Below are 18,537 nucleotides of genomic sequence, written 5' to 3' on the forward strand. Positions count from 1 at the left end.
GCCCAGGCCAATTTTCAGCTTTCAGCGCTGTCGCAATTTGAATGACAATTGCGCGGTCATGCTACACTGTACCCAAACAAATTTTTTATAATTTTGTTCCCACAAATAGAGCTTTCTTTTGGTGGTATTTGATCACCTCTGCGGTTTTTATTTTTTGCGCAACAAATAAAAAAAGACCGAAAAAAATCGAAAAAAAAGTTTTTTTTGTTTCTGTTAAAATTTTTTGTAAATAAGTACGTTTTCTCCTTCAATGATGGGCACTGATATGCTGCACTGATGATGGGCACTGATAGGCAGCACTGATGGGCACTGATAGGTGGCACTGGTATGCGGCACTGATGGGCACTCGTAGGTGGCATTGATTGGTACATATGGGTGGCACTGATGGGTACTTATGGGTGGCACTGATGGGTACTTATGGGTGGCACTGATGTGTGGCACTGATGTGTGGCACTGATAGGTGGGCACTGACAGGTGGCACCGATGGGCAATGACAGGTGGCACTGATAAAACATATTGGGGACATTGCTGGGCAGATCTGGAACTTAATGGTGCCAATCAGTGCCCATTTGTGGGCACTGATTGTCACAGATTGGGCACATGTGGATGGCCATAGGGTACATACCTGGTGGTCCAGTGTGGTGATCTGAGGGGGGGCTGCGCTGATAAAAAATCAGCGCAGACCCCCCCCTGTCAGGAGAACCGCCGATCGACTCTCCTCTACTCGCGTCTGTCAGACGCGAGTGAGGAAAAGCCGATCAACGGCTCTTACCATTGACAGCGTGATCAGCTGTGATTGGACACGGCTTATCACGTGGTAAAGAGCCTCCGCCGGAGGCTTTACATTTCGTAGCTGGGGGTGTCTATCGTATGCCTGTAAAGGGGCGCATGTTTCCCGTGTTTAGAACAGTCTGACAGCAAAATGACATTTCAAAGGAAAAAAGTCATTTAAAACTACTCGCGGCTATTGCATTGCCGGTCCGACAATACACATAGAAGTTCATTAATAAAAACGGCATGGGAATTCCCCACAGGGGAACCCCGAACCAAAATAAAAAAAAAAATGACATGGGGGTCCCCCTAAATTGCATACTAGACCCTTCAGGTCTGGTATGGGTTTTAAGGGGAACCCCGCGCCAAAAAACAAAAACGGCGTGGGGTCCCCCCAAGAATCCATACCAGACCCTTATCCTAGCACGCAACCTGGCAGGCCGCAGGAAAAGAGGGGGAGACGAGAGAGCGCCCCCCCTACTCCTGAACCGTACCAGGCCACATGCCCTCGACATTGGGAGGGTGCTTTGGGGTAGCCCCCCAAAACACCTTGTCCCCATGTTGATGAGGACAAGGGCCTCATCCCCACAACCTTGGCCGGAGGTTGTGGGGGTCTGCGGGCGGGGGGCTTATCGGAATCTGGAAGCCCTCTTTAACAAGGGGACCCATAGATCCCGGCACCTCCCCTGTGTGAAATGGTAAGGGGGTACTTGTATCCCTACCATTTCACTAAAAAACTGTCAAAAATTTTAAAAATGACAAGAGACTGTTTTTGACAATTCCTTTATTTAAATGCTTCTTCTTTCTTCTATCTTCCTTCACCTTCTTCTTCTGGTTCTTCCTCCGGCGTTCTCGTCCGGCATTTCCTCCGCGGCGTCTTCTATCTTCCTCTCCTCGGGCCGCTCCGCACCCATGGCATGGGGGGAGGCTCCCGCTCTTCTCTTCATCTTCATTTTCTTCTCAGGGCTGCTCTGCATCCATGCTGGCATGGAGGGAGGCTCCCGCTGTGTGACGGCGTCTCCTCTTCTGACGATTCTTAAATAACGGGGGGCGGGGCCCGAAGAAGAAAATGAAGAAGAGAAGAAGATGAAGAAGAAGATGAAGAAGAAGATGAAGAGAAGAAGATGAAGAGAAGAGCGGGAGCCTCCCCCCATGCCATGGGTGCGGAGCAGCCCGAGGAAAAGATAGAAGACGCCGTGGAGGAGATGCTGGACGAGAACGCCGGAGGAAGAACCAGAAGAACCAGAAGAGCCAGAAGAAGAAGAAGATGAAGGAAGATAGAAGAAAGAAGAAGCATTTAAATAAAGGAATTGTCAAAAACTGTCTTTTGTCATTTTTAACATTTTTGACAGTTTTTTTAGTGAAATGGTAGCGGTACCCTTACCATTTCACACAGGGGGGCCGGGATCTGGGGGTCCCCTTGTTAAAGGGGGCTTCCAGATTCCGATAAGCCCCCCCGCCCGCAGACCCCCACAACCACCGGCCAGGGTTGTGGGGATGAGGCCCTTGCCCTCATCAACATGGGGACAAGGTGTTTTGGGGGGCTACCCCAAAGCACCCTCCCAATGTTGAGGGCATGTGGCCTGGTACGGTTCAGGAGGGGGGCGCTCTCGTTGCGTGCTCGGATAAGGGTCTGGTATGGATTTTTGGGGGGACCCCACACCTTTTTTTTTTTTTTTGGTGCGGGGTTCCCCTTAAAATCCATACCAGACCTGCAGGGTCTGGTTTGGAATTTAGGGGGACCCCCACGTCATTTTTTTTTAAATTTTGGCCAGGGTTCCCCTTAATATCCATACCAGACCTGAAGGGCCTGGTATGGAATTTAGGGGGACCCCCACGCCATTTTTTTTTTTTTTAGTTTTGGTTCGGGGTTCCCCTGTGAGGAATTCCCATGCCGTTTTTATCAATGAACTTTTATGTGTATTGTCGGACCGGCAATGCAATAGCCGCGAGTAGGTTTAAATGACTTTTTTCCTTTGAAATGTCATTTTGCTGTCAGACTGTTCTAAACACAGGAAACATGCGCCCCTTTACAGGCATACTATAGACACCCCCCAGCTACGAAATTTAAAGGGATATTACACTTTTATTGTTTGACTTTAAGCATTATTAAAAATCACTGCTCCTGAAAAAACGGCCGTTTTTAAAACTTCTTTTTGCATTGATCCATGTCCCCTGGGGCAGGACCCAGGTCCTCAAACACTTTTTATGACAATAACTTGCATATAAGCCTTTAAAATTAGCACTTTTGATTTCTCCCATAGACTTTAAAAGGGTGTTCCGCGGCATTCGAATTTGCCGAACACCCCAAATTCTTCGCTGTTCGGCGAACAGCCAATGTTCGAGCCGAACATGAGTTCGACTCGAACTCGAAGCTCATCCCTACTGGACATCATATGACGCCCAGTCAGGATAACGGAACCACTTCCCGGACGTCAATCCGCTATAGGGCGGGCAGGAAGTGGTTAAATATATATATGAAACGCGGATAAAAGTGAGTTACCGCGTTTAGAAGCGGTTGGCGCTTGAAATGCCTCTAAACTCAGCTTCTGAACCCATTTTTTTTGCATTCCAAAAAAGAGAGGAGAACATAGAGAAGAGTTCAGGACCAGTTGAAAAAAATGCCCAGCTGCTCCTAAATGTCTGTTTACCAGCAGCAGTGTACATGAGGCCTAAGGGCCCTTTCACACTTGTGCGACTTCAAAGTCGCATGATTTTTGCAGCAGTTTCAGGGAATGCCTGTGTAACTCGCATCAAAGTTGGACCAAAGTAGTGCAGGGACTACCTTGAAGTCGGCACGACTTGAAGTTGTACTAATATGAATGGTTGTCATTGGATATAACGGGGAACGACTTGTCATGCAACTTTGCAGTCCCAAGTCGCAGGGCAAGTTGTACAAGTGTGAAAAGGGCCTTAGTCACACTTAGAATTCTAGACACACACAATCCCTGGAATTCATAAAGACTGGGGCAGAGAGATTGCTTTTCCAGAGCTGCACCAGATTTTGCACTCTCTGGCTTAAGTAAATCAACCCAATGTGCTTAAGTTGATAACACACAAACAATTCTAAATTCTAGTGTCTTCATTGAACACACCTATTAAATATTCACAGTGCTAGAGAAAAAAAGTAAGTGATTCCATAGACTAATAACTTCAACGAAAACTAGTTAGAGTCAGTAGTTCAGCACAGAGGAAATGAATGGCATATTCAGTTAATTCTGGGGGAGCTGGGACTTAACCATGGTCCCCCCTAACTCTCATCCATAGAATCCCCATAAGTCAGGAGAATACAGGTGTGATTTGAATCCATCAGCATCTGTCTATACCCAAAATAACACTAAAGTTTAAAACTGCATGGACACTGCCACTAGGGACAAGAATGGTAAACTGGGAACCAGCAAAGGAAGACTGACATAATATGTCCAGTTCAGTATACATTACTTCCGGAATGCTGCCAGGGTGTAGGGATATCTGCACTCTGGCACATTTGCAGAAGAGACATCATCATGTACCGGCCAATAAAAACAGATGAAGACCGGCACCTGGAAGATCCCCGGGAGAACAAGTCGGCAATGGATCTCATGGGTGTCAGACCATTGGAACCAAGGTGAGTACTCATGTCTTTTATCTGCTTTATGGAGGGGGCACAGCTTAACTGCCTGTTTTTACTGCCCCCAACCACAAGTGTAAACAAGCCCTTACAGTTTTCTCTCATCTTTCCAGTGAAAATCGGAAAAAAGGAAACTTGTTTGTATAAATGGGGTAACACGGGCAGCACTTATTTTTGACATGTTATTAAATGTGGTCCAGAGATGGAGAAGAGGATGGGCTCTGACTGTCTGCCAGAGGAAACATTAGCAGATTCTGGGTAACCTGCACAGGTCAGGGTTACATCTACCACCAGAAGGCTGCTGGGTTCTGCCTAGACAATGCAGCCATAAAATAGATTATAATTGATTTTTCTTGTTAAGGCTTTAGGTCATAAACATTTACTAAAACAGGCAATAAAGACACAGCTAAAAGCCTTCAAGGTGAATCAATCCCCTGAGCAGCCAATCTATCATACGTCTACCATACTAACATATAGTATGGGAGGTCTGTACAAGAGCGCCTCCTGCTGCCCTGATCTTCACTCAAAAAAAAAAAAAGGGTGTGACAATTAATTTCAATTATCTAGTCATGTGGAAAAAACATCTGCAAAAAAATCAGTATTCAAAGTGAACAGGGATTTGATTTTCATATGACTGGATAACTGAAGTGAAAATGTACACAATTTTTTGTACAAATTCTTCATTCTTGTAAATGACTTTGGGCACAATTTTTTCCAAACCCAGACCGCAGGAGACCATTCACTGTGCACAGCAATCACCAAAGAATAGTGATATCCATATATCCAGCCTATTACAGCACATTCTGCACAGCGTGCCAAAGGGAATCGGCCATCATCACATCTCTATTATCTAATCAGAATTCCAACTACACACATCTGTTATAAATTTCCCATTTCTCAGCACAGTAGCAGGAATACACACATGGCATCACTGATCACCACCTGCAAGTGAAATTACCACCTAGAGAACATACCTTGTGCACACAGCTGAATAGAAATTGTGGTCTAATGATGGTGCCAAACAAGCCGACACAGATTCTGTCAGCACTGAAACAATGTCATAATTGAATGTTGGAGTTATGGTTAAAAATGTACCACCTTGTAGCCCATTACTGCAGATTCTGAATACATCATGAAAGGGGCCCCAATTCCCATTGCCCCACAACCTGTGCCACATTTATGAATACCGGGGATAATTGTGGAAAGGAGAACTCTCTGTATTGTCCATGCATCCAGTGAGATTGTCAGAAACAACAACACAAACAATTCTTGTAGGCACTTTAAATCGCAAGTCTACTGGTTTATTCCTCTGGGCTTTATGTGGTACACAATAAACATTATTTTCACCCTAAAATAATACTATGTAAGTCAAACAACGAATGTTCACAAAGGACAACTGGGCCCGCGGTTAGTGACTGCACCTGTTTTCTGCATCATTATTTATAACATGCAGTCATTTTGTGAAAGAAAAACAGATCAAGTAGTGAGAATCGCAGCCAATAATACAGCACAGCTGCAGGAACTGCCGTCCTTCTGGGATTAGATCCATCCCTTCTGTGCTCTCTCACATAATTTATACTATGCATATGTTCTATCAGAACTGGGCCTTGGCCCTAGAGATGAGAAAATTGCTTTGTGTATCGGATAAATCTGGCAAATCTCATCTCTTTTAGGCAAATTAAAAAAAAAATTATTCACCCAAATGTGTATATATGGAGGTCCACTCTGTACACAGCCATGAAATTCATCATCACTGAATGCCTGGATTAGTGACTGCCATTATTCTCTCCACAAATCTCTATGAACATGTTCAGATCAACTGCAGTCTAGGAAGATAAAGGAAAAACCCAATCTGCAAACTGATTCACTAATCTCTACCCCGGATATCACAGGACCCCAAGCTTCCAGTGTGTTATATTGTCATGCTAAATCTATGATGAGACTGTGATTGCTTTAAAATTTAATCGAAGAAGCGGCATATTCTACAGCTGTTCAGAAACTACAAAATCTCAGAGTGTATGGTTAACTTTGGCCAATGTGCTGCAACTTTTAGGCCCCAGGCACACTGGACGTTTTTAAAGCTGCCGTTTTCTACAGTCAATAAACCCTCCAGCATGTTATCCTATGTGTCCATGCACACATAGGCTGTTATCAACTGTTTTGGGCTAGGGTGTTTTTTGGATGTAAAAAAACCCCAAAACTAGTGGGTTCTGAGAGGAGTTTTTCAGCTGTAAAAACGCTCTAACGTCAAAAATGCAGATAAACACCAATAAATTTTAGCAGGCATAGGCGATCGGGAGAGCCCCCCCCCCCTCCTCCCCCTGCCATGTCACAAGTCCTAGAAAGCTGTCCATTCACAAAGTACAGCACAACTCGTATATGCGCAGTGGGAAGCCAGCCGTGAGGCTGCAAGCAATCACAGCCGGCTTCCTATATTAAAACTGTTACTAAACCCAGGACCCTGCATTCACTATATCTGGTCTCCCAAAGTACACAGAACATGGAAATGTAATAGTGTAAGTAAATATAAACTGCTAAATACCTTTATTCAACAGCAGTTAGAGCAGTCTTGTGACTTCTATCAGTGTCTGGTTACAACTTGTAGGAGGAGTTTTCATTCTCCCGATTGTCCTATGAGGCTGCAGGACCCCTGACCCTCTGTCTGGACAGTGCTGATTGGCCTTGTGCTCACATGTACTCTCCCAAAAAAAAAAAAATCCTCTCAAGCAAAACACACAAAATTGTGCAGCTTGCCCGTAAGGCTCTGTTCTATCAGCAGATTTGGGGACTGTGGAAGAAGGGTAGGATAAGAGAAGACAGGATCAAACAGTCTTTTTTACACAATGCAGAGGATTAACCCCTTAGGTTCCACAGTGAGTATAACAAGCATGCTTACTGCATAGATAGAGTGATTTTACTGTTGTGGGTTTAGTAACACTTTAAACATGCCAGTGATGGGGGCCCCAAGGCTAGTGAAGAAACGCCCCAGATGGGGATGGCGCTGGATCCTTGGACAGGTAAGTGTCTTTTTTTTTTTTTTTTTTTTTAACAGCGGCTACAGTATTTTTATTTATTTTTTTCTGTTTAGTTTTAGTTTTTTGTTAACACTGAGGAACCGCTTTAAAATGTGAAGGAAGCAGACTGCTAGTCTTTCATTGGGTTATTGACTTTACTCCATAGGTTAGGTAGGGACGTTCTTTGTACACAATGATGCATTCAGTGTGGCGTTTGGAGGGATTTTTGCCACAATTCATCATGAAAGCAATCCCTAGTGTTTAAATGTCTTTTCCACCATGGTTTGCTGACCTCTTTTGCCCAAAACACACAGAGAATGGAGACTGTTACATTCATTTTGATAAATTTTGGTTTGTGATCACTCTGTAATTACCGACTAGTGACTTAAAAATGGCTTTATAACATGCAATCGTTCTGTGATTGTAGAAGTCAGATTTAAGTACTGAGGTTGTAGAAAACAATACCAAATATATTCCCTGGCGTGTAATTCTGCTTGCATCTCCAATCAATGCATATATATAACAATGTAATGGTTTCCCATTACAGAAGAATCCCGTGTGTACAAATTCTTAGAACTCGTGCATACAGGACATTAAAAAATGCTGCTTTTACAGGCGTTTTTTTTTCCCAGCCTCTTAACGCCCCTATTTGTGGCCATGAACACAAAGGTGTTTACAGGTGTATTAGACGAGAAGCGTTTAGAAGCTGAAAAAAATAAATAACAAAAAATAAAACCATCAGGAGAGGAACGCTTGAGCAGAAAAAACTTGACGCTCCTAAACATCTGTAAATACTGGGTGCATTTAGCATTTGGGCATTCATTCATTCCAATAGCCAGAATAAATAAGTGCCTGACACGCCTCAACACATGTGCAAAACATGGTTTTAGGCACGTTTTTGCTTTATTCTTGTCAAGAACAAAGGTGTTCAGAGGAGCTTGGCAAATGCTCAGTGTACAGTGAGTCTTTCCTTTGCCCACGCAGGAACATTGAACTTCCCCCTCTCAGGAAACATGGAATCACCTGTCCTTGTTCTCCCATCTCAAAGTGAAATACCCAGTACTTCAATGTATGGATTAGCACATGACTCACTCCTCCTCTTTCATATGATGATGCATTATAATTGGCCAGTGCCATCACATGGGGAGGGCTAGGAAGAAGACCACAGCCTTCTGAAAGCTCCAAAACGTTAGGCTTTACATTTTTGTCTCTGGTCCCAAGGACTGAATGGAGAGGCACAAGAGCAAAGAAACGTGAGTATAACCTGCTAGGGAGTGGAGGAATTGTAGTGGTAATAAACCCAAAATACTTAAATGTAATATATTGCAGCTTACCAATCCTTAAATGTGGTGGCTGCATTAATGTTTTTTTTTCCTTATTTTTTCCCCTGGTGATCCAGCCAGTAACAACTTCCTGTCTAAAGCCTACAACACAAGGGCCAAATCTCGGGCGCCATCAGCCGGTTCAATAAAAACTTGCGGACATTCAGCCCATGTGTACTGCAGCCGGTCCGACAGAAACTGTCTGTTCAGCCGGCTTCTCCCAAAGGGTCATGACCGAGAAAAGTTTGTCAATGGCAATGCCTGAGAGCGCTGACCGGAGTGTTCTGTCAGGGGGGCTGTCCCCATCAGAACACAATAGAACAGCAGGGGAGATCGCTGTATCAACCTCAGATTGTTAGTACAGTGGCTCCGACCATTACTATCTGTCACTAGTAATGTGTCAAGGCTATAGCACAGGTTCACACTGATGAAGTGCGGGGCACTGCATGTAATTAGCACAAGAATCTTAGCACATTCCTGTGCGAATTACATGCGGTGTCTCTGGGGTGCGATTTGAGCCATGGATTTGTATGGCTTAAATCGCACTGCATTTGCACCAAACCTTTTTATGTCCGCACCAGAATCGTATTGCATGGGTGTTTACACCCATGTGGCCTGATTCTGCAAATCGCACTGCGCTTTGCAAACCGATTTCAAGGTGTCTTTAACTTAATATACACTCCGCAATCAGTTCGCATAAACGGGTTGCAATTTTGATGCAGTGCAGAATCCGCAGAAAACTCGTTGTGAATTCACACCACGTTTAGAGTGAACCGACAGTCGGGGTGTCCATACTCTGGATGGAGGAGGAGGAATGGAAACAACTTTGGATAGCAGCATCAGCATCATAATCTGGGGAGAGGGTAGCAATAAGATGCACTAGCAAATTTACATAAACTTGACTAAAAAAATGAATAAAGCTGAATTCTGGGGAACGCTTTTTAGGCAGTTACAGCAACTTTTTTTCCTTTTTTTAAAAAAAATTTTTTTACTTAGGGATAATTCTTTTTAAAATAAATGAATAAAAATGTGACCATTGTAAGCACCCCTGTATATGGAAAAATGGTTTGTCTTAACCTTCTAACTACCCCTTTTGCTGGACAGCAGAGCCTGGAAGTTGAGAAATAACAGACTTGCTAGCAGGATTACCAGGTGCCTAAAGAGCAGCCTAAAAAAGAAACCTTTACAAGTTCTGTAAAACAGCCACACCAGTACCTCTAGCACACACCTTCATGCCTTCTGGTCCTTTTTTTGTTTTTTTACAATTCAAGAAAATTTTCATAAGATTTTAGAAGGTCACACAATGTCATAAAAAAGTATACCAATAATAATTAGCAGGAATAATTTCCACTCCACTGTTGATGGTCCCAGCTGTAACAGGTAGGAGCAGTCCCACAAGGAATGGAAGAGGTAGTTCTGTAATATGTACCTGACACGCCACCTGCACCAGGAAGACCAGCTCCTTCGACTCACATCCGTTTCTGCTCACTTCATTCTGCTCCTCGGTTAGTGTGAGCTGTGGACAAAATAATACTGTGAAAAACCCGGCAGAATATAACACCACTAATAGGACCAGACAACATGAAATTACTAATAAATATATAGTTATAAACATTGAGAACTAGGTAACACCATGCTGTTTATTAATTAGCGGCACACATGTATGATGCATTGGAAAATGTACAATTGTAGAACAGTATAAAAATGTGTGACTCTTAAATGAATGCAGTAAATGAAGCTGAACATCCCCGGGGGGATTTGGTCTTAGATTTCATCAGCTGTTTATTCAGCATTACTGTATAGATGAAGACATCAGAAGAAGTAGAAGTGACATCCCCGTTGCTCTGTCTTAACATGCCAGAGAGAGAGAAGAACGGTCTCATCACATACTGTGCGCTCTATTAAACTCTCCACCAGAATTCAACACTACATGACAAACAGGCCATTGACATAACTCAAACGTGCTGCACTCAGACCCATATAGAGCCAGCTAAATGAGAGAAAATGAGTTTCTGGAAGCACTGCCATCACTGGAAGCACTGTGGTGATGGAGACTTACAGTAACAATGAAAGCTTAAAAAGGCAGTTTGATTAATGGTCTTTTTCACGGGTTAAAACAAAGCCACCGAGCAGAACCTGCAAAAGAATAGGGCTTATACTCACCATTCCCACCATCCATTCCTCCGATTCCATTCCCCCTAAAATGTGCCATGGTACTTGACGCTGGCCCATATGCCACTACGGAGTCCTTTAGTGACATATGCAAGAGCGGCTACAGTGTGCAGTGGGGGACCAGGTATTTGGCACATCTAGAATTGTGTTAGATGTGGGCAGGCTGCTGCTCTGAAAGAAGAGGTAGTGAAGATCAGCACTGGGGCAGGTGAGTTATGAAGAGTCTTCTTCTTGCAAGTTCTGCATTGGGACATTTTTTTTTTCAACCAAGTAACAGTGACTAATTTTTACAGAGCTGCAGGGTCAATGTCATTTAAGGTTTCCAGAGACCTTTGATGGCAACTTCTCAGTCTAGGCTTTTTTTTTTTGGCTTTACTGAGTGAGGTTAGAAGGCCCATGGGGATGTTAACGATGAACCAAAATGAACGATCTTGGGAAATAAAATGATCAAGCAGGTTAGAAAAACTGTACCTGGTCACTTGTTTTCCCAGCACCAGGACTGTCTACCTATGGCTGCCTTCAACCACCACTGCCCTAAACAGGAGTACTCCAACTATAAACTAATACAAGATACATTTTGAGATAGTTGTATTGTTCTCACACAACTCTCTAATGTCTGTGATTAGTTTTACACAATTACAGATGATAGAGAAAAGAGGAACATCAAACAGTCATTAAGTGCCTATTTGTATGATTTTGAAGCCAACAATGGATAGCAAAAGTTAGTCATATTTTTTATGGATAGTTTCCCATTATTACCACTCATCTCCATCTTTACCTGTCCCTTACTGTCAAGAGGCAAAGTGTCATTTTGCTGCATTGTGTCTAAGATCTTTGTCGCTCCGAGGAGGAGAAAAAAAAAAGAAAAAGAAAAGCTAAAACCCAGACTCATTACAGTCACAAAACATCTCCACGGTCAATCAGATTGTGATGTCCAATAATAACCACCAAATCATCAATAAAACACAGGGCATGCTGGTCAACATGACTATGACATGTACAGTAATCATCTGACTGCTCAGAGCCACAATATAGATCCAGCTGAGCATTCTCACTCTGCCTCATGTATATAGAACATTGTACATTCCTGGCAGAATATGATGAATCCAGCAAGGTTCTCTTAGCAGGCCCCACAATTTCCATAGAAAGTGATCTTAAACACAAATCCATTACATTCAATGCAGGTTTTAAGCATGGACAATATGACATGTTGGCAACAGAATTTTCACTTGTATGTGTTATAACATAGATTTCTATACATGCATCATACATTTCACCACAACAGCATTATTGGCACTAACATGTGCAGAATATCGCCACTGATGCAATTATGGTTCACTTGAAGTTTAAGAGCTCAGGTTAAAGGTAATGTTCAGGTATTACCAAAATGCAACCACAAACCTCCCTCTACATTAAGTCTCTGCATTATTTTTTTACCTTGTTACTGTAGTGAGAAAGGGAACTTTTACTACTCCCTGTGACATCAATCACCGGGATTGTTAAATTTCTGCAGGAACAGCTGCTTTGGAGCTGAATTCCTATTAACATAGGCATGTCACCAGAACTACATCTCTCAAGAGCCTTTTCCCCCACAGAGTGTGTGGACAGACTTTTTAGAATGAATATGGCAAGATTTTTTGCTAGGAAATAAGATGTATGCAAGTGAGGAAGGAAAGTGAGGGGCGGGATGATAGGCAGAGTTCTGTAGTCCAGCAGGGCAGACAACTTTGGTTGAGATGTAATTTCAGTAAAGGCACTGTTATGTGAAGTTAGGAGCACCTTGGGTTTCTGGTAGATTACCAGGTATTTTTAAAGGGCTAAAATAAGGGCAAATTGCAAAGATTTGGGTGTTAAATATGTATTGAAATATCACATACAGTATAAATGTCAATGGCAAAAATCAATAAGTGATAAAGAATTTGTGTAACAAAATTCTTATCACCTCTATCTATGCCTCTAAACATGTTTATCAACTCTATCTATGCCTCAAATACAGTTTACTAATTTTAAAAAGTCAGGAAAAAAAAAGTACCAATTCACATAGGTTCTAACATGGGCTCTAAAGAAAAAAGAAAACCTGAAGCAACAGATCAATGTGCATGATCAACTTTGAATAATGCCACTATAATCCATGTACACAATGGAGGAGAGTCACAGAAAGATAACTTCAGAGGCTCCAGGCACTGACCCGCAGCTCTCCGGTGCATGTGGAAAAGCAGGGTGAGCAGGAGAAAATCAATTTGAATGGTCGGTGAGTGTTGAGGCAATAGGATAGGAACTGCCAGCAGTTGGTGTACCACAGTGTCTACACTGGGCTTAGGCACTAGTGAGTGGAGGTTCTTTCGGGCAACAGGGTAGTGTCTACAGCAACAGTAGATACTACTCCATCACCTGAAAGAATCACCACTCACTAGTGCCTGAGCATACTGTAGACCCCTGGTGCCCAATCAGTAGCCTGAAGGCCATATGTGGTCTTTTGGTACTTGTCATGTGGCCCTTTGCAGACCCCAGCAGTCAGTAGTGAAAGCATTCATTCGTAAAATAGTCTATAATAACAGAGATCTTTAGCAGTTTCAAGTTGCCTGTTCCGAGTCTCTCACCATCTTCTATAATGGGTCTGCAGTCTCCCACCAATCCCCTGTTGCATATCTGCAGTATCTTCTAGTATGTATGAAGTCTCTGACAGTCTTCTGTCATATACCAAATATTATGTGTGGCCCTTTGGAGCTCTCAGGGGCCACAGTGAGGCCGTCTGCCACTTGTAAGTTGACACCCAGTGCTTTAGGCACTACTCTGTCTCCATTTACTAGCCCGAGTGCAGTGTGGACACCAGCTGCCGATGGTTCCCATCCTTTTGCCGCTGCACTCTCTATAGCCGACTTTTCAAAGTGATCCTCTCAGCTGCTCACTCAGCTTTGCCACAGGCCACGGAGAGCTGCGAGTCAGTGCATGGAGCCTGCGGAGTGATCTTTCTGTGACTCACCCTTAATTGTAATTGAATTATAGTAGCGTTATTCAAAGTTGATCATGCACATCAATCTGATGCGCTTGGTTTTCTCTTTTCCATATTGACTATGTTTTAGGATCAGGCGGTCCAGTTTACTGTCCTTCAGACTTCAGGGTGGCCGGACTGTGGACAGTAGGAAATTGTCCTGGCATTAGTGGGATCAAACAGTATCCCATCTTTGATACTAGAGGGAGAAATTGTGCCCCATTTTTGGTGTCAGTGTGTCGTATCAGCGGGAGCACTGGTACCCTAAGGGCTGGATATAGGCAAGCAAAGGGCCACAGTTTGGAGAACACGGGTTTAGATGAATATATCCCAGTCTATCACCTGACCTTGGGTTGCAGGATTAATGTTAAAGCCTTATACCCGCATTTTTCCTAACAGTGCCAGTTAAGGTTTTTATTCTTTTTAGAGGGTAAATAGTGAATGCTTTTGCAATCCTATGCACTTAATCTTTTATGGTCAGATCATGCCCTAATTCTAGAATTTTGCACATACATCCTTCCTCAGCTTGTACATCAGTTGAGAAATAAGGCAAACGGCCTGGGAGTATTATTAGGGCTAATAATTTAGGAGGTCAGTTAAGGCTGTAAGATTGCAGTATATTAATGCACGTCATCAACAGAGCAAGGACAAGCCTCTGGCCTCCATTACTGCAGGTGCAAGGAGTCCTGAAGGACGGGCTTGATCTTAATGAGGAAGCCACATCTTATGCAACGTGTCTCCTCTGACTAGCGGGCAAATCCTCGGAATAACGTTTGGAAAACAAGAAAAGGCACTGCTATGAATTCTAAATAAAACCCAGAGGAGAAGACCATAACACAACATCCACAGAATATCTAATAATATTTATGAAGTTAAAGAGGGTGCCATCATATATTCATCACAGAGAACGCATATATGCGTACTACAATGTATATTCCCAAAAATCCACATCTGACCCAAATACAACTAAAGGATAGATCTAACCAGAAATTGATTGCTGCCATTGATGTATAGAAATGAAAGAGAAACAATTACATTTTGACCCTGTACACATTGCAGCACCAATTCTTTTTGGCCCTATACACTTAGGAGGACCAATTCTTTTTGGCCCCGTACACACAGGATGACAATCACATTTCGGGCCTGTACACTCAGGGGAACCAATCACATTTTGGGCCGTACACACAGGTGGACTGATCACATTTTAAGCCTGTACACAAACACACTTGGCACACATTGCTCCCCACCATGTACTCACTATCTGTAAAGTCAGAATGGCTTAATAAGTGAAGTAAATTGTAGTGAAATGAGACTGAGCTGCAGATGTTGTTCTCCTTAATGCACCTCTTCAATCAGAAAAGCACTGAAATGGGGGCAGAAAGAGTTCCTTCCATCAAACTATGTGTACAGTGGCCATGATTACTAACCTAGTATAGAAGAATCAAGCTTGAATCTAATTTGTTGCTGTGACCGTCACAAACAACTCCCCCTAGTTTTATGTCTGACCCGCCATGAACGCGTATGGATTACACCAGTGTCTGTACCCAAGCAAATACTAATATTCCATCAATCTTCTCACTGGAGAGGTCACAATTCAAACTGATAGGTATGCGAACATTGTAGAGGCTGTACCTCCACACTCACCAGGAGAGTGGACAGATACATATTGTGATCTCTGTGCAGTGCAAAATGGACAATCACTATAAATCCATTTTACTTCCTTTTCTTCAGGATGGAAATAAATATAATTAGACTGCTTCAATTGTTCAGTCGCAGCTGTTATCCAGATGCAGATAGTTCTCTATTCTTTATCAGCAGGGGAGGGGCTATATCCCCCATGTTTCTGTTTATCTAGGGAGAGTCATGCTTACAGATGCCCACCTTCACATTGTATGGACCATCTGACACCTCCAGAAGATACCTGGATGTGATGTGAACTACTGTATATAATTATACTAATATACGGGATAGTGCTTGTTGGTGAGAAGGTTTCCCCATCTTGTCTAAATACGCCTCTTAACCTGTAGGTGAAGCTCACACAGAAGTCTGAGCAGATAACCCATCCTCACCAAGTGTGTAAGGTGAACATTTATCATGCGATGTTAGTGGACTTGAAGTAAGGAAAAGACAGACTTGGAGTCTCACTATCCTGCAGTGACAGACCTCACACAATGACAAGCCAACGTGTGGTTTACATGAACTGGATGTTGGATATTCGCACAGCTGCTGAGAGTGACATACAACAGCCGCAGAGGATCTGTCCCTTCCTGGAAAAACAGAGAGGGTTCAATGTGCAGCTCTGTGGCCAACAAAAACTTCCAGATCAGAGCCAGAGGGAACCAGAGAGCAATATGGCTGAACACATACAATAAGGAGCCCTGTCAAAATGTACAGTCGTGTTCAAAAGTTTTGAGAATGAGACAAATATTAATTTTCACGAAGTCTGCTGCCTCAGTTTTTATGATGGAAATTTGCATATACAGTGAGGGAAAAAGTGTTGGATCCCCTGCTGATTTTGTATGTTTGTCCACTGACAAAGAAATGATCAGTCTATAATTTTAATGGTAGGTTTATTTTAACAGTGGCAGACAGAATAATAATAAAGAAAATCCAGAAAGACGCATTTCAAAAAAGTTATACATTGATTTACATTTTAATGAATGAAATAAGTATTTGATCCCCTATCAATCAGCAAGATTTCTTTTCTGGCTCCCAGGTGTCTTCTATACAGGTAACGAGCTGCGATTAGGTGCACTTTCTTAAAGGGAGTGCTCCTAATCTCCACTTGTTACCTGTATAAAAGACACCTGTCCACACAAGCAATCAGATTCCAATCTCTCCACCATGGCCAAGACCAAAGAGCTGTCCAAGGATGTCAGGGACAAGATTGTAGATCTACACAAGGCTGCAATGGGCTACAAGACCATCCCCAAGCAGCTTATTAAGAGGGTGACAGCAGTTGATGCGATTATTCACAAATTAAAAAAAAACACACACAAAATAGCTGTCAATCTCCCTCGGTCTGGGGCTCCATGCAACTTCTCACTTCGTAGAGTTTCAATGATCATGAGAACGGTGAGGAATCAGCCCAGAACTACACAGAATAATCTTGTCAATGATCTCAAGGCAGCTGGGACCATAGTTGCCAAGAAAACAATTGGTAATACACTACACCGTGAAGGACTGAAATCCTGCTCAAGGTCCCCCTGCTCAAGAAAGCACACGTACAAGCCCGTCTGAAGTTTGCTAATTAACATCTCAATGATTCAGGGGAGAACTGGGTGAAAGTGATGAGACCAAAATCGAGCTCTTTGGCATCAACTCAACTCGCTTTGTTTGGAAGAGGAGGAATGCCTATGACCCCCAAGCACACCATCCCTACCGTCAACCATGGAGGTGGAAACATTATGCTTTGGGATATTTTTCTGCTAAGGGGACAGGACAACTTCACTGCATCAAAGGGACGATGGATGGAGCCATGTACCATCAAATCTTGGTTGAGAACCTCCTTCCCTCAGCCAGGGCATTCAAAATGGGTCATGGGTGGGTATTCCAGCATGACATGGACTCAAAACACAGGGCCCAGGCAACAAACAAGTGGCTCAAGAAGAAGCACATTAAGGTCCTGGAGTAGCCTAGCCAGTCTCCAGACCTTAATCCCATAGAAAATATGCTGAAGGTTCGAATTACCAAACGTCAACCTCGAAACCTTATTGACTTGGAGAGGATCTGCAAAGAGGAGTGGGAAAAAATTCCTCCTAAGATGTGTGCAAATCTGGTGGCCAACTACAAGAAATATCTGACCTCTCTGATTGCCAACAAGGGTTTTGCCACCAAGTACTAAGTCATGATTTGCGAACGGTCAAATGCTTATTTCACGCATTAAAATGCAAATCAATTTATAACTTTTTTTAAATGCATTTTTCTGGATTTTTGTTGTTGTTCTGTCTCTAACGGTTAAAATAAACCTACCATTACATTTACAGACTGATTATTTCTTTGTCAGTGGGCAAACGTACAAAATCAGCAGGGGTTCAAATACTTTTTTCCCTCACTGTACTCCAGAATGTTATGAAGAGTTATCAGGTGAATTGCAATTAATTGCAAAGTCCCTCTTTGCCATCAAAATGAATTTAATCCCATAAAAAACATTTCCACTGCATTTGTGAAGAAGGCTTCAGGGTGCCCAAGAAAGTCCAGCAAGCACCAGGACCGTCTCCTACAGTTGATTCTTCTCTACAGGAAAAATATCAGGGACAGACTGATATTCTGCAAAAGGTACAGGGATTGGACTGCTGAGGACTGGGGTAAGTCATTTTCTCTGATGAATCCCCTTTCCGATTGATTGGGGCATCCTGATAAAACCTTGTCCAGAGAAGAAAAGATGAGTGCTACCATCAGTCCTGTGTCATGCCAAAAGTAAAGCATTCTGAGACTATTCATGTGTGTGGTTGCTTCTCAGCCAAGGGAGTGGGCTCACTCATAATTTTGCCTAATGCCCTGTACACACGATCGGAATTTTCGTTGGAAAAATCTTGGATGGTTTTTCTGACGGAATTCCACTCGAGCTTGGCTTGCATACACACGGTCACACAAAAGTTCTCTGAACTTTCGACCGTCAAGAACACGGTGAGGCACAACACATACAACAGCACT

General features: G+C 43.0%; 1 protein-coding gene across 11 annotated transcripts in view; it reads right to left on the bottom strand.

Annotated features, from left to right (window-relative positions):
• The window catches only part of ARHGAP32 (Rho GTPase activating protein 32), a 352,740-nt gene that overhangs the window by 66,931 nt on the left and 267,272 nt on the right, over nucleotides 1-18,537 (bottom strand). For all 11 annotated transcript variants that reach the window (XM_073603297.1, XM_073603299.1, XM_073603301.1 and 8 more), the window contains one exon: nucleotides 10,147-10,233. In XM_073603297.1, the coding sequence (XP_073459398.1) occupies nucleotides 10,147-10,233 (87 nt within the window). The remainder of the gene's footprint in view (nucleotides 1-10,146; nucleotides 10,234-18,537) is intronic.

This window comes from Aquarana catesbeiana, linkage group LG10 (assembly GCF_042186555.1).
Source record: "Aquarana catesbeiana isolate 2022-GZ linkage group LG10, ASM4218655v1, whole genome shotgun sequence".
NCBI lineage: Eukaryota > Metazoa > Chordata > Amphibia > Anura > Ranidae > Aquarana > Aquarana catesbeiana.